This window comes from Echinops telfairi, unplaced genomic scaffold (assembly GCF_000313985.2).
Source record: "Echinops telfairi isolate 266 unplaced genomic scaffold, ASM31398v2 ScPeMD7_7400;HRSCAF=8409, whole genome shotgun sequence".
In the NCBI taxonomy this organism is placed as follows: domain Eukaryota; kingdom Metazoa; phylum Chordata; class Mammalia; order Afrosoricida; family Tenrecidae; genus Echinops; species Echinops telfairi.
In genome coordinates this window covers 51,939,346-51,952,746 of record NW_022111300.1, presented here as the reverse complement: position 1 = coordinate 51,952,746, position 13,401 = coordinate 51,939,346, and the positions used below count along the sequence as shown (strand labels likewise).

The 13,401-nt window shown below is 39.3% G+C and overlaps 1 protein-coding gene across 1 annotated transcript in view; it reads left to right on the top strand.

The window, feature by feature from the left end:
• Positions 1 to 13,401, top strand: part of CDH19 (cadherin 19) — an 81,017-nt gene that overhangs the window by 22,253 nt on the left and 45,363 nt on the right. The window contains exons 2-3 of the mRNA XM_004703040.2: positions 1,718 to 2,032; positions 10,449 to 10,743. Of these exons, the coding sequence (XP_004703097.1) occupies positions 1,838 to 2,032; positions 10,449 to 10,743 (490 nt within the window). The 5' untranslated portion in view covers positions 1,718 to 1,837. The remainder of the gene's footprint in view (positions 1 to 1,717; positions 2,033 to 10,448; positions 10,744 to 13,401) is intronic.

Sequence of the window (13,401 nt, the reverse complement as noted above, 5' to 3'; positions counted from 1 at the left end):
CAATTCAAAGTTGTTCAGAGCATTCTCTGGTAAAAGCAAAAGAAATAAAACAGTTGCCTTCCAGTGGATCCCAAATCATGAAGACCTCATGGGTCTCAGAGTAGGGCTGTGCTCCACAGGCAGTTCAATGACTGGTTTTCAGAAGTAAATCCACTAGTCTTTCTTCTGAGGCAGCTCTGGATTGTCTAGAACCACAAGTTTTTGGTTAGCAGATAAGGGCATTGACTCTTTGTAACATCCAGAGATACGGAACCCTGATGACACTGATGGTAAGCATTGGATTGCTTAACCATGAGGCTGCTGGTTCAAACTCACTAACATTTGAATGGGAGAAAGACAAGGCTATCTACTCCCATAGAGATCTATACATCTTACAAACTTTATAGAGCCATTATTACTTGGAATGGTAGTGACTTTTTTTGGTGTGGGATCACTCAGGGATAATTTTGAGCAAACTGAACGTTTTAATGTAAAACTAGGTATGCTGGGAATTTATAAATGTATACACGACACACACACACTAAAGCAAACCTGTTGCTACCAAGCCCATTCCAGCTACTCATGATGACCGCCTGTTGCTGAGTAGACCTTCTCCATCAGTTGTCTTGGTCGTAATTCCTCTAGAATGAATTCAGCAGGGCCTTTTCCCATGATGTTGCCAGTTTTTAGGTTAGCTATAGAATACAAACCATTGTTGCTATTCAGTATGTTATTGCTGTTGGTAAGGGCCATCCAGTAGGTTCCAACACATAAGGCAGGACCTATGGTCAATAAAAAGAAACACTGCAATTGGTCCTGCACCCCCCTCATAATTACTGCTATGTTGGAGCCCATGGTTCCAGCCATTGTGTCAGTCCATCTCATTGAGGGTATTGTCATTGTTGATCTTCTACTTTACCAAGCATAATGTTTACTAAATATACCTGAAGGTACCATTCATTTTCATCTAACATATTATAAACATTAAGTCAATTTTACTCAGGCACTATAATTTTATCCCCTATAAATCAGTTTGTTTCTTTAAGATAAAAAAGCGTAGTCCCCATATCTTCCACAATATAACAAAACAACTTTTGCATAGACTGTCTAGTCAGAATGTTTATAGCATCGCTATAACTTACTAATAAATCCAAGAAGGCATTAGGTCAAAATTTCCTTTTTTAAAATTTCATTGAGTACATAGACTATCATAATTATAAAGTTGGATAAGACAAAAGATTTCTACTGTAGACAAAAAACTGAAAACTGAGACTTTTCCTTTTGCTTGGATGCTGCTTTAACAGGAAGGATTGAATTGTATTGAAGTGGAAAGGTGGAAATAAGTAGGCTTAAACAAAAAAAGAAAGAAAAAAGAAGAAAACAACAACCAACACAAAAAGCTAACCAGAACACCCTGTCTATCTTAATGTCAGCTGTCAACCAAGGAGACTGGAAGATCAACTTGTCAACAGTCAGTCAGATTGATGACTGGGGCTCAACATGAATGGTGCCTGTATAGATCTTTATAATTATTCCACTCAATTGATATCTGAACTGCAAAATAAAATGAGCTCGCAAAATTGGATGATAAAATAAACATATGTCTTGTCCCATTTACTCACGTAAGTTTTACTCACATAAGTTTAAGGATGTGAAAATCATAACTAATCTTTAGGATTTTTGTGAGATAATTCTATTTTTACTTATGTCAAATTTTATTTTGTTTCTTGTACTTTAGGGATATGAAATCCATTTAATAACTTTTTTAAAAAGCACGCTAAGATAACACAAGAAATTTGTTTACATCGTCTACCATTTCCTCGGGAGAGTATCAGCTGGGATCAAAGGAGACATCAGAATGAATCGTTTCTTCCTGATACCTTTAATGGTTGGAATTCCTCTGCTGCAACACTGCCTTGCAGCCACAGGACACGTAGAAGCAAAGGAAGCGAAGCAGTCTGTGGGATCTCATGTTCGAGCGAAGCGCGGCTGGGTGTGGAACCAGTTTTTCGTCCCAGAGGAGATGAATACGACCAGCTATCACATTGGCCGGGTAACTATCTTCTGAGAGGGTTACAGTCCAGGCACTCCTCGCGTGATGAGTGACTTCTGTTCTAAAAAAAAGTCTCTAAATCAAATTTGCACGTCAATCAAAATGGCTAGTTAGTGTTCGTGTGTAACTTCAATGAGTCAAAGGTTTATTTTAGAATAAAGTATGTAGGATATCATTCAGTGGATTAAAATTTTAAAAACCCTGAAGAAACACTTCCAGATCCATTTGAAACACAACAATACAGTAAAAAATAATGATGGCGATGTTTAGCTTTGCACCACAGAGTGACATCCATTGCTATGATGGACGCCTGTATAAACTTTGGAGCCCCGGTGACATCGTGGATGAAGCACTGGGCTGTTCATGGCAAGGTCTGCAGTTCGAGCTCAGCACCTTCCTCTTGGGAGACAGACATGTCTGTTTGTCTCACAGTCTCAGGAGGTGTTTAGTATTAATTCATATTTTTATTATAATGGACTTTATAGGGGTTTGGGTCTTACCTCCAAGTTGTATGTCAATAGTCACTCACCACCTGGAGACTGCTTGGACACTATTTTTTATGAAAGGTGAATGAATTAATTTCCAAATGTGGGGGTATTTGATGCAACTATACATTATCTCAGTTAACCCCAAACACAATCATACAGGGGTCTCAGACTTACAAATACCTAAGCATCCCCTCAAAACTCCAAGGGGAGGTGGAGCTCAGGTTGTCCCTGAGGAAGTGCATCTCTGTCTCCAGAGGGACCGCAGCCCTCCTGTTATCATTGCGGCCCGGTTTTATCAACATCTGGACGTTTGATGACGCTATTTTTGGTAATTGATGAAAGCAGCAGGAAGAGTACAATCTCATTTACCAACAATATTTAGCCTTCCCTTCTATTACGCTAAGTAGCTGTTGATTTACCCCTCATTAGCTTTTAATGAAGCAGATTAATACCAAATCCTTTCCCTGCTAAGTAGCAACGGAAGCCCACACGTTTCATTTGAACAGTGGTGCTGGAGGACAAAGGATAATTATTTTCACTTTATGCAAAGACGATCTTTTAGGGGAAAAAGTTTCCTTAATGAGACAGAACATCTATTTGTTTTTGGTTTTTAATATTATTTGGCTTTCTTTAAACCACGGTAATTACAATAGCATGGTCCTTTCCATAAGGCACTGTCTCTAGACGGATGGACTGAAATAAGTTTAACCGCTAATTAACAGGCACTAAAATTTAATTGGGCCCAAAGGGTGAAACACTCAAAATTCATTAACTCTCTTGTTCCTGGCTCTTTTCAGGAGGACTGGGGTGTTATCCTCGCATCTGGCTTCCAAAAGAGTTCACCCATCCAATTAGCCAGCCAGGGACGCTAAAATGTGGCCTAGCCTGAGAAGACACTCTGCGTTTCCAGGCAAAGGGCTCTCAAAGCTCTGCTCACTACCCCACCCGATCCCGCCACCCCTTTTTTCGGTGATGATTCCCAGGCACATCACAGGCGCGTGTGTGCAGGTGTAAAGAGACCCCCAGTTAAGTGTCTGCTAGTTACTGAGTCCCTGCAGCCTCCTTTGCAAAGGACCCCGCAGAGCACCTCGCGCTGGCCAGTCCCTGGCTGGGTGACCGGGGCGGCCGCTGGCTGCTGCCTTTCAGTAAAGGGGCGCTACAGGGAAGCTGGCCAGCAGGGTACAAAGACAAGTTCCCTAGGCGGCTGTCATATTTTCCAGTTTACTAGTTGGCTTCCGCTCCCTGCACGAATCTCCTGCTTCATTTCACACCGTGATTGGTTTTGCCTTCTATTTTTTTTATTCCATTCTGTGAAAATCTTTATGAAAAGCCTCTAACCAAATGTCCCACAACCCCTTTATTTTTACAACTGCCTGAAAAGAACATACAGATAACGGGTTTCAAAGACCTCCGTGGTAGTGCTGCAGTGCTAGCCGTTCAGGAGCGCCCTTGAACACGCGCCCCCAAACAACCACTGCACCGCCCTCTAGACCCTGCCAACTCACAGGCAGCCCCAGCGCGGAGCAGAGCCATCAGGTGACATGTAAGACTGTCCCTCAGTTGCTGAAGCAGACAGCCGCACCTTTCACCTGCTCCAGTCAGCAGGTCAACACTTACCTGATGGCGCCACCGCCACCGTGGCTCCTTGTTCAACAGCTAGGAAAGTAAATGTGACCGCCTTTAAAAAGATGGCTCACTTTGTGAAGGATTTGATGGATGCGATTCAGTTTGCTAAGTACCAAAACAAGCAAATAAACAAATGACCTCTTTGGTCACCTAGTTGACCAGGACTCAGCACAGTTAGCTGACAATTTGAAGTGGCATTCATTTACCAAATTGATAGTAGCTCGCTAGTTGAGAAAAAAATTTGGAATGGGATTACAGGAGATTTCATAACACTACAGTGCATAAGACTGAAATGTTCTTATGTCAGTGTTACGCCATTAGGGAGTAAGGCTGTTCAAATGGTTTGGTTCGGTTTTCTCTTCACTCTTGATCCTGAAAAATCCCAGGCCCACTGGTGTATAAAAATTACACTGTGAATATACTGGAAGTAAATTTACTCATCATTAATTTCAATTCCTCTTCTAGTACTGAGTAGCATGTTCTAAATACATGTAAGAACTACATACACAGAATAAGAGGCATTAATCCTTTCATCTGATGTTCTGATAGGCATGTATATTTTTTTAAATATCTGAAAATACCAGATTGACATTATGGCATATAAATTTGCTTTTTAATTTTATGAGTGGTGAAAGATTACCTAAGTTGAAGCACTATAAGAATTCTGGGAAGATGGTGGCTATATATATATATATATATATATATATAGAGAGAGAGAGAGAGAGAGAGAGAGAGAGATTTATGTCAAGAAAATGGTCACACAGTTGTGGAAGCAGGCAAGTCCTGTCTGAGACACCACAGGTGAAGAAGCAGGTAAATTCAAGGTTAGGAGGTCAGGCGTTTGAGTGGAGAGATGAATGAATCCAGGCTGAGTAGATTAGATGGCAGGCCCCTGATGGCTCTTGGGATCAACTGTCAATATGAGTTGGCTCCAGTCCAAACAACTGGAGGTTGATGAGCCTGATGCAGGACCCAGGCCCAGCAAAGAGGAAGGAAGCTTTTGCATAGTGTCCTTAGAGTGGAAGTAGACCACACCCCGGAGGAAACATCTTTTCATTTGCTTCAGGACTGTGACCTGAGTAAGAGGGTTGCCCTGAAGACTCAGCTTACATCTGATTGGCTACTCATAATCTGGACTTGATCACATTGTATTGTGATCATCAGAGTGTCCTATCATCAGGGATTACAGCCTTTAACTGCCAAACCACAGAGAATACTGACTCAGCCAAGCTAACACAAAACATAATGATAACAGATGGTATGATCCTATATATAGAAAATCACAGATCCATAAGGAAAATACTAGAGCTAATAGAGAAATTTAACAAGATTTCAGGATAAAAAGTTAACAAACTAAAATTCAGTTGCATTTCCATGCATTATGTTAGTGAAACAATCCATATAAAGGAGCATCCATGTACATAAAGTATCTGGACATAAATCTAACAAGGGACATAAAGGAGTTATACCATGAAAAATATAGAATATTGATGAAAGACATTATGAAAACCTAAATAAATGGAGAGAGGTTGCATGTTTATGATTTGGAAGACTTAATATTATTAAGATGCCAATACTGTCAAAAGTGACCTATAGATTGAATTCAATCACAAGCAAAATTCCAACAGTCATCACTTAAAAAGGGGTGGGGGGCGGGGGAATCTCAAACAATAATTTACTTATATGGGAAGGAAGATGGATAAAGTAGAAAATGAAAAAATAGGACTCACACTTCTTGATTCTGAAACATATTGTCCAGCTGTATGGACGTCTGGCAGCTCTGTGGGTTAGATCTTACTATTTTGAACGGACAGGTTTGCCATTCAAATCCACTAACTGCTCAACTACAGAAAAATGAAGCTGTCTGCACTGGTAAAGATTTATAATCTCTGAACCAAAGATAGTGTCAAAGAAGTCATAATTAACTGTCAGTTTGTTTGATTTTTAAAATACAGCTGTAGCACTGAAAACACTGGGGTGGCCCTGGTGTTGTTCTGACAATAAATACATAGACTAATGGAATGGAATAGAAAGTCCACAAATAAACCCACACATCCATGGTGTAGTATTTATAAGGATGCCAAATCCTTATATATGGATTTATATATAAGGATGCTAGGTATATATAAAGAAGGTAAATCCATTTAATGGGAGGAAGAACAGCATTGATTAAGGCAAGGTTACAGATAATTTTTGTAACTGCTTTTCATAGGTTGTGCACCTATAAATGGTTCTGGGAAAATGATATCTCTACATATAGAAGAATGAAACAGGATCCATGCCTCACATCATAAAGAAAAACAAATAAAAAATGAATGAAGGGCCTACATGTATGAATTAAAAGCACAAAACTTTCAGAAGAATAAGCAGGGGCAACACTATTAAGCATAGCTTTCAACAACAGAGGATCTAATAAAACACCAATAGCTAAAGGAAACATAAATAGTGCGTCAAAACAATTAACTTTTTTTTTCAAACAAAACCATTATCCAATAAGTGAAACGACAAGCTACCATCTAGGGGATCATATTCAGAAACCAACCATATATCTGACCAAGATTTAGTCATCAAAACACATATCAAACATTAATAATTTAACAATAAACAGGTCAATAAACTAGTCAGAAAATGGCAAAGGACTGTAGTAACATTTAACCAAGGAGGGAATTCAAATGACCAGATGAAAAGATGCTCAGTGTCCTTAGCCATCAGACAGATGTAAACGCAAACCACAATGAGATGCCCGTGCACTCCCACTAGAATGACTCAAAACCAAAGATACCAAAGTCACCACCATGGAGTCCACACAGGACGATCTAGACCTGCGTCCCTGGGTTTCCAAAGACACTTCTGGGGAATAAAAGCTCGTCCTTCTCCTTTGGATAGGCTGCTGACCATGCAGTTAGTAGCCCAGGAAGTAAGGTTACACAGATCATTATTGCAATTGATGTTCATAAGTTGTGCACCTATAGAAAGTTGAGTTGAAATGATTCATATTGTACAATGACAGACAAACGGACACACCCATGCACACACAGTACTAAGGTTGCTTATGAATAACCCCAAATCTCCGGGCTTTGGTTCCTTGGTTTGAGGTTTAAAGTCATGGAGTTAGAGGGAATCCCAGTTAATAAAACATTTAGTGCTTCTGTTCTACCTTATAATTTGTGGCATAGTGTCCAGGTTACTAAAAGGCTGTGAGTGGTTCTAGCAATTGGTTTCTACTCACCTTGAACAACCGAGGGAGAAGGAATGCGCAGGGAGAAGAGAGGCTGCGGGAGATGCAGCTCATTGCCTCCCTGAACCATTGCTTCCTTTGCCATGAAACCAGGACGGCCTGGCAGCTCTGGACCTTCTGATCAAGTATCAATGGAGAATTCAGATCAAAAAGAAAAAAAATGGAGAAGTGAATTTAAAATTCTCACAAACTCTAGACTTTCTGGAGCCATGGGTGGGGGGTGGGAGGCGGGGAGGCACCAGTGGCATAACTCAGGAAACTACTGCCCTGTGACAATCCTTAAGCCTCAAACCAAGAAATATCTCCAGAAATCCTCATAAAACCAAATAGTGTAGCTCAAGTACTATAAGAGTCTATCTTGATTTTATATTCTTTTAAGAATCATCTCTATGGGATTATATTGACTACAGAAATTTGAAAGATGAGAATGAAGCTTTAGGGGCAACAGGATTATGTTAATGAAGGAGGAGCAATTCCAAAATAGTAGGGTAGGAAGGGTTACATAATTCAAAAGAGAATCAATACCCCTAATCTGTACATGTAGAAACTGTTCGATTACTATCTGTTGTTCTTTGGAGACTCAACAAGGACACATAAAATTTATGGAAACAAAATGGAGAACTCTGCCATCAGAAAGTCGATATGGTTGTTTGTTGTCCGGTGCCATCGAGTCCGTGCTGACCCAGATAGCAACCTTCCGGACAGCAGCGTGGTCCACTGCCATGTCCTGTGCCATCCTCACAACTGTGGTGATGTTCGAAACCATCATGGCAACCACTGTGTCAGCCCATCTCATTGAGAGACATCTGCTTTTTGCTGCCTCACATCTTTACCAAGCGTAATGTCCTTTTCCAGAGGCTGGTCTCTCCTGAGGAGTTTTAGTGGTGAAGTGGTTCTGCAGTGGGCAGGGATCTGAAAGATCAGCATTTCAAAACCATCAGGAGCTCTGCTGGAAAAAAGTCAGAGCTTTCTACTCCCATAAACACTTTCAGTCTTGGAAATTCATGGATGGTTCTGTCCTTTCCAGGTTGATAGCTGTAAGTGAACATCAACTTGATGGCAGTGGGTTTTTGTTTTTGATAAGTCCTGATAACATGTCCAAAGTATGTGCGATGAGTCTGATCATCTTTGTCTCCCTTATTCAATGCCCGACTTTCACATGCAGGTGAGGTGATTTAAAACACTGCAGCTTGGGTCTTCCGTCCTCAAAGTAGTATCCCTGCTTTCCAACATCTTAAAGAGGTCTTGTGCCACAGGTCATGTCGCTTCCATAAGTATTGACTGTGGATCAAAGCGAGATGAAATCTTTGATCACCTCAAGCTTTACCATGATGTTACGTATTTTTGATCACCTCAAGCTTTATCATGATGTTACTTATTGGTCTAGTTGTGAGGATTTGGGTTTCCTTATATTCAGTTGTAATCCACACAGAAGCCTAAAATCCTTGATCTTCATCAGCAAGTGCTTAAGTGCATCTCACAGGTTATTAGCACAGTTCTCTGAGTTTTCAGGGAAGCATTTTACTTAGAGAAAAGAATATACTTAAAGAGAGAATCAAGAAAAAATGTCATCATTATGATTAAGGAATTATAGCTTATGTTAACAATGTTAATGAAATTGTAGGAATGATTTATTTCCCCAATATGCTTCTTTCCTTGATTAACAGTGATATCTACACATTATTGAAATGCTTCATTAGTTGTATGTTTCCAGATTGTCTCTGCAATCACATTAAATTCTTATTAATTCATTGAAATTGATAAATTTTAAATAGAGTCAACAGAAAAGTCATCTTTTGCCTAGAATTGTGTGTCTTGGCTAACTTTGTGAGTTTTCAGGAAAGCTTTCTACTTAGAGAATAAGTATATTCATAAACAGAGAATCAAGAAAAAATATCAAAATAATTAGGGATCATGAAATCCCTCTTTTATTTATGTTAAAGTGAAAGCTAATGATGTTAGTGAGGTTCAATAGATGGAAAGGAGACTTTAAGTTTTCATATACAAGGGAACATTTAAAATAATGCCCTTTATGAAACTGTGAGAGATGAACACATATGCTTCTTAAAAGGGGAAGGAAGGAGGGCAGAAGAAGGACATGCATACTTGATCTTTGAGCAGAATATGTTCAGAGGCAATAGGGGTTGAAATCTGGCTGGATTAAGTGTTAAAAGTATGTCTCCCAATGGTTAATGGAGAAGTTGGGATCATCAGATAATCTGTGGTATACATTATGAATTTATAAAGCAGCTACGTAACTTTCCCAAGTCTTTTTTTTTTTAAACCAGTCTAAAACTTTTTATCTACCAAAAAACTTGAATATATCAATAATAAAGTATCTCATAATGTTATGAGAATTAATTGAGACAATTAACAGAGTGATTAGAGGATTTTATGATATGTAATTAGTAGTCAATACATGAATAAGCCTGTTATCTCTTCATCAAGTGTCCCAGTTTTATTTCCAATATTTCCATATTTTCTATCCATTTTCAGCTTGCCTGCATAACCTCATATTTAAGATTACTCAGATGATTATTCCCCTATCAGTCTCTAGTCAGAAAGATGGGGTTTTCTACTCCTGTCTATATTCTAAAGGGTCACTGTGAGTCAGCATCAATTTAACGACAGTGAGTTTGGTTGGGGTTTATTGGTCTCTGGGGCCTAACCTATGTAAATATGTGAAAAATATGGTTTCAGTGCACAAGAAGGTAAGCAATTGTGCAATTTTGAACCAAGTTCCTTGCTCATTATGTCTGAAAAATTATTTGTTCTTCAGTTATCTTAATTTCTCATTGGAACTGTTTCAATTGAGTCATAAAATCTGTGTAGTTATTCACATGAATAATTCAATGTCTCCTTCCTCTATCTGGAGACAGAGTTTAAGGTGAAACCAATACTTTACCTTTTAAAAAATTTGGAAAATACATAGGATTATTAACTTGGGAAAACAGAACTGTTCACTTGGGGAAAAACAAGGAGAAGCCCTAAAATAAAAGCATTTAAATTCACCTGTTCATTTGAACACCACAGGGAATTAAGTAGATCCTTTTTGTATTTGCAGCTCAGATCTGACATAGACAATGGAAACAAATCTTTCCAGTACCAGCTGTTTGGAGAAGGCGCTGGGACTATTTTTGAAATTGTCAGCAACACAGGTGACTTATACGCTGTGCAGAAACTGGATAGAGAGGAGCGTTCCCTCTACACGCTGAGAGCGCAGGTAACAGACACCACTACTGGACAGGCTGTGGAACCCGAGTCTGAATTTGTCATCAGAGTTTCGGATATCAATGACAATGAACCCAAATTCCTAGATGGACCTTATGAGGCCATTGTACCCGAGATGTCTCCAGAAGGTATTGCATATTAATTTGCATCAAATCTTTATTAACAATGAAAACAATTTTAAAACTTTCAGGAATTAAAAAATAAATAAACGCAATATATATGACATTCTATACTCATTCTTCCTTCTACATGTCTGGCTGAATAATATTTTCAAAAGTCTATGTATTTTTTAAAAATGTTGTAAGAAAAGTACTGCCAACTAGTTTTGCTGTCAAAAGGTTCTTCACTCTTTAGAACAATTTTTAAAATTCAGGAAAAGCAAGCAAACAAACAAAAGACAGATTAAATATGATTAATTGAGTTGCAAAGTTCTTTAGCTTGTGCATTTACCAATATCTTACACAAATTTTAGATTACAGAACAAAAGTAAATATTTTTGTATCTCAAAGAGACAAATAATGATATAAGGTATGCATGTGAAAATAGGAAAGACAATTTGTGAGTCAAAACCTATTATACACAGCACGAAGCATGAACTTAGTGGCATGAAGCCCCCAAATAAGTCGTTTATTGTCATTTTCAAGCTCTTTCTTTTAAAATACAATCGATTTCAATTAATATTTTCAACAATATTTGTAGATTACATTGCTTTCAATAACATAAGAACGGACTGCCTTTTAAACTGAAAATCGTCATCATCATCATCTATTTCTAGTTGGGATGTAGAGCAGGGAAATATGGTTCTTCTGATCAGGGTCTTTGTAACTCCCACCAAATGAATGGGTGACCCATGCAGGAAGGTGTATGGCACTCTGACAAGGGAATTTGTCAGTTTTCCCATGCCACCGAGTTCAAATGAGCGATCTCAGAAGCAGAAAAGGGAGAGCTCATTACCAACAAGAAAGAAGAGCCCGGAGGGGAGCACATCCTTTGGAGCTTGAGTTGCCTGTGGGTTGAGTTTTGTTGGACCAGGAAACCGAGCTGGAGATGGCAAGAGATGAAAGAGAGGGGGCAGCAGAAGGAAGAGCAGCACTAGGAGAACAGAAGAGTGTGGTGGACATGTAGGCCCCCGGAGTGCATATTACTGAGGGCCTACAGGCAGGTGTCTCACAGAAAGACTGGATTTCCTCCAGGTACTTAATCTGTGGAGTTCATTTGCTGACCCAGGAACTACAGCCAAGTGCCTTTTGGCTATGGTTTATCATAGTGTGGCATGCCATTTGAGTGTTTATTGGTAGTGCTAAAAGAGCTTTCTAACATTGCTCAAGAAAAGAAGAGGCCAAAAGGTCCTGTGATGGAGACGCTCTGGACCAGAGAGAAACTAAAAAAGGTTTGCCTGCAGGCATCGCTGAGAAAAGACATCTCTGGCTGGAGAACTGTTGTGTCCTGGGCATTTCTGTTCATAACTTGTAACCTATTAACTTCCTAATAAACCCCATAGTTATGAGTATTGTCTGTGACTTGTATGTCACTATTGCAATGAATCTTAGAGTCCAGCAGAGATGTAAAGTGCTTTGGGAAGGATAGTTGGTGGTATAATAAAAGGGAAGAAAGGTGGAGGCATGTCTAACCGCTGTCTCATAGGGATCAGCCTTGATTGATTCTTGTTCCTCCCTGTGACATCAAAGGAGCCCAGATATGCCTGCAGGAGAGTTTTACAAGGTGTGCATGTGGCTGGTGAAGAGGGCTGTGGCTATACATAGAGAGAGAGAGAGAGAGAGAGAGAGAGAGAGAGAGAGCAAGCTTCAGAGCCACCTGCTAAGTATTATATTTGGATCTTCACCTTGGATTTAGATTTGATTTGGATTACTATAAAAAGTATTGCCACATGAGGATGCCAACCAGATAAATCAGAAATCTATAAATTAATTGTGGCTTACGAAAGAAATACTTGTTTCCAGATACTGATGGTCTCTATGCTGCAACCTTGGTGCCTCTACTGCCTCCAACTTTTCAGACAGTGATCTCGAAGACACTCTGCTGGTGGCTCTTCTATCTTGATAATCACAGGATTCCCTCCCTTTGCTTCTGAGCTAGCATGCTTATACCCAGAGGAATGGCAAAGTTAACCAGTCCCCCTAATGATATTTCACACACCGTATCTGCAGGTTTCTGCCCAGTCATTTGGGAGTAGTGACAAAGGCATGACTAGAAGAGCCATCATTAATCAATTTCACTTCATCAAATCCTGATACTAATACATTTCATTCTCAATATGAGGGGGTGAGCAGATATACCAAGTGTACCATTCATTACATCGTGAATCTGATATTCTGAAAATAACACTTCCACATGGTCATTTGACTGTAACAATTTTGCTGTCACTGTTACAAAAATCAGTGAATCTGAGCATGGGTCAAAATAATATTATTTTATATGTGCAGCTTCAAACTTGACCACTACACAACTCACTATCTTCTCAGGAAAAAATAGATTGACATTATTCTGAGTGTAGTCACACTAAACAAGTAAGTCTCCTATCAAAGAGTTGCAAATAAGTCATATCGAACAAGGTGCACCTTCATTCAATGACATGTCGGCTGCCCTTCTTACTACGGAACTAAAAGAAAAACAATAATACTAAAAGAAAAGAGTCATTCTGAGATGCGCTGCTTAAATCTAGGCATTCGGATATTATGGGATGGCTGTGCTCGTGTTCTCTAAATGTGCAAATGAAATTACAAAATGCCCTTTGTGACAGGTTACTGGCTTTTTTATTGCCTACA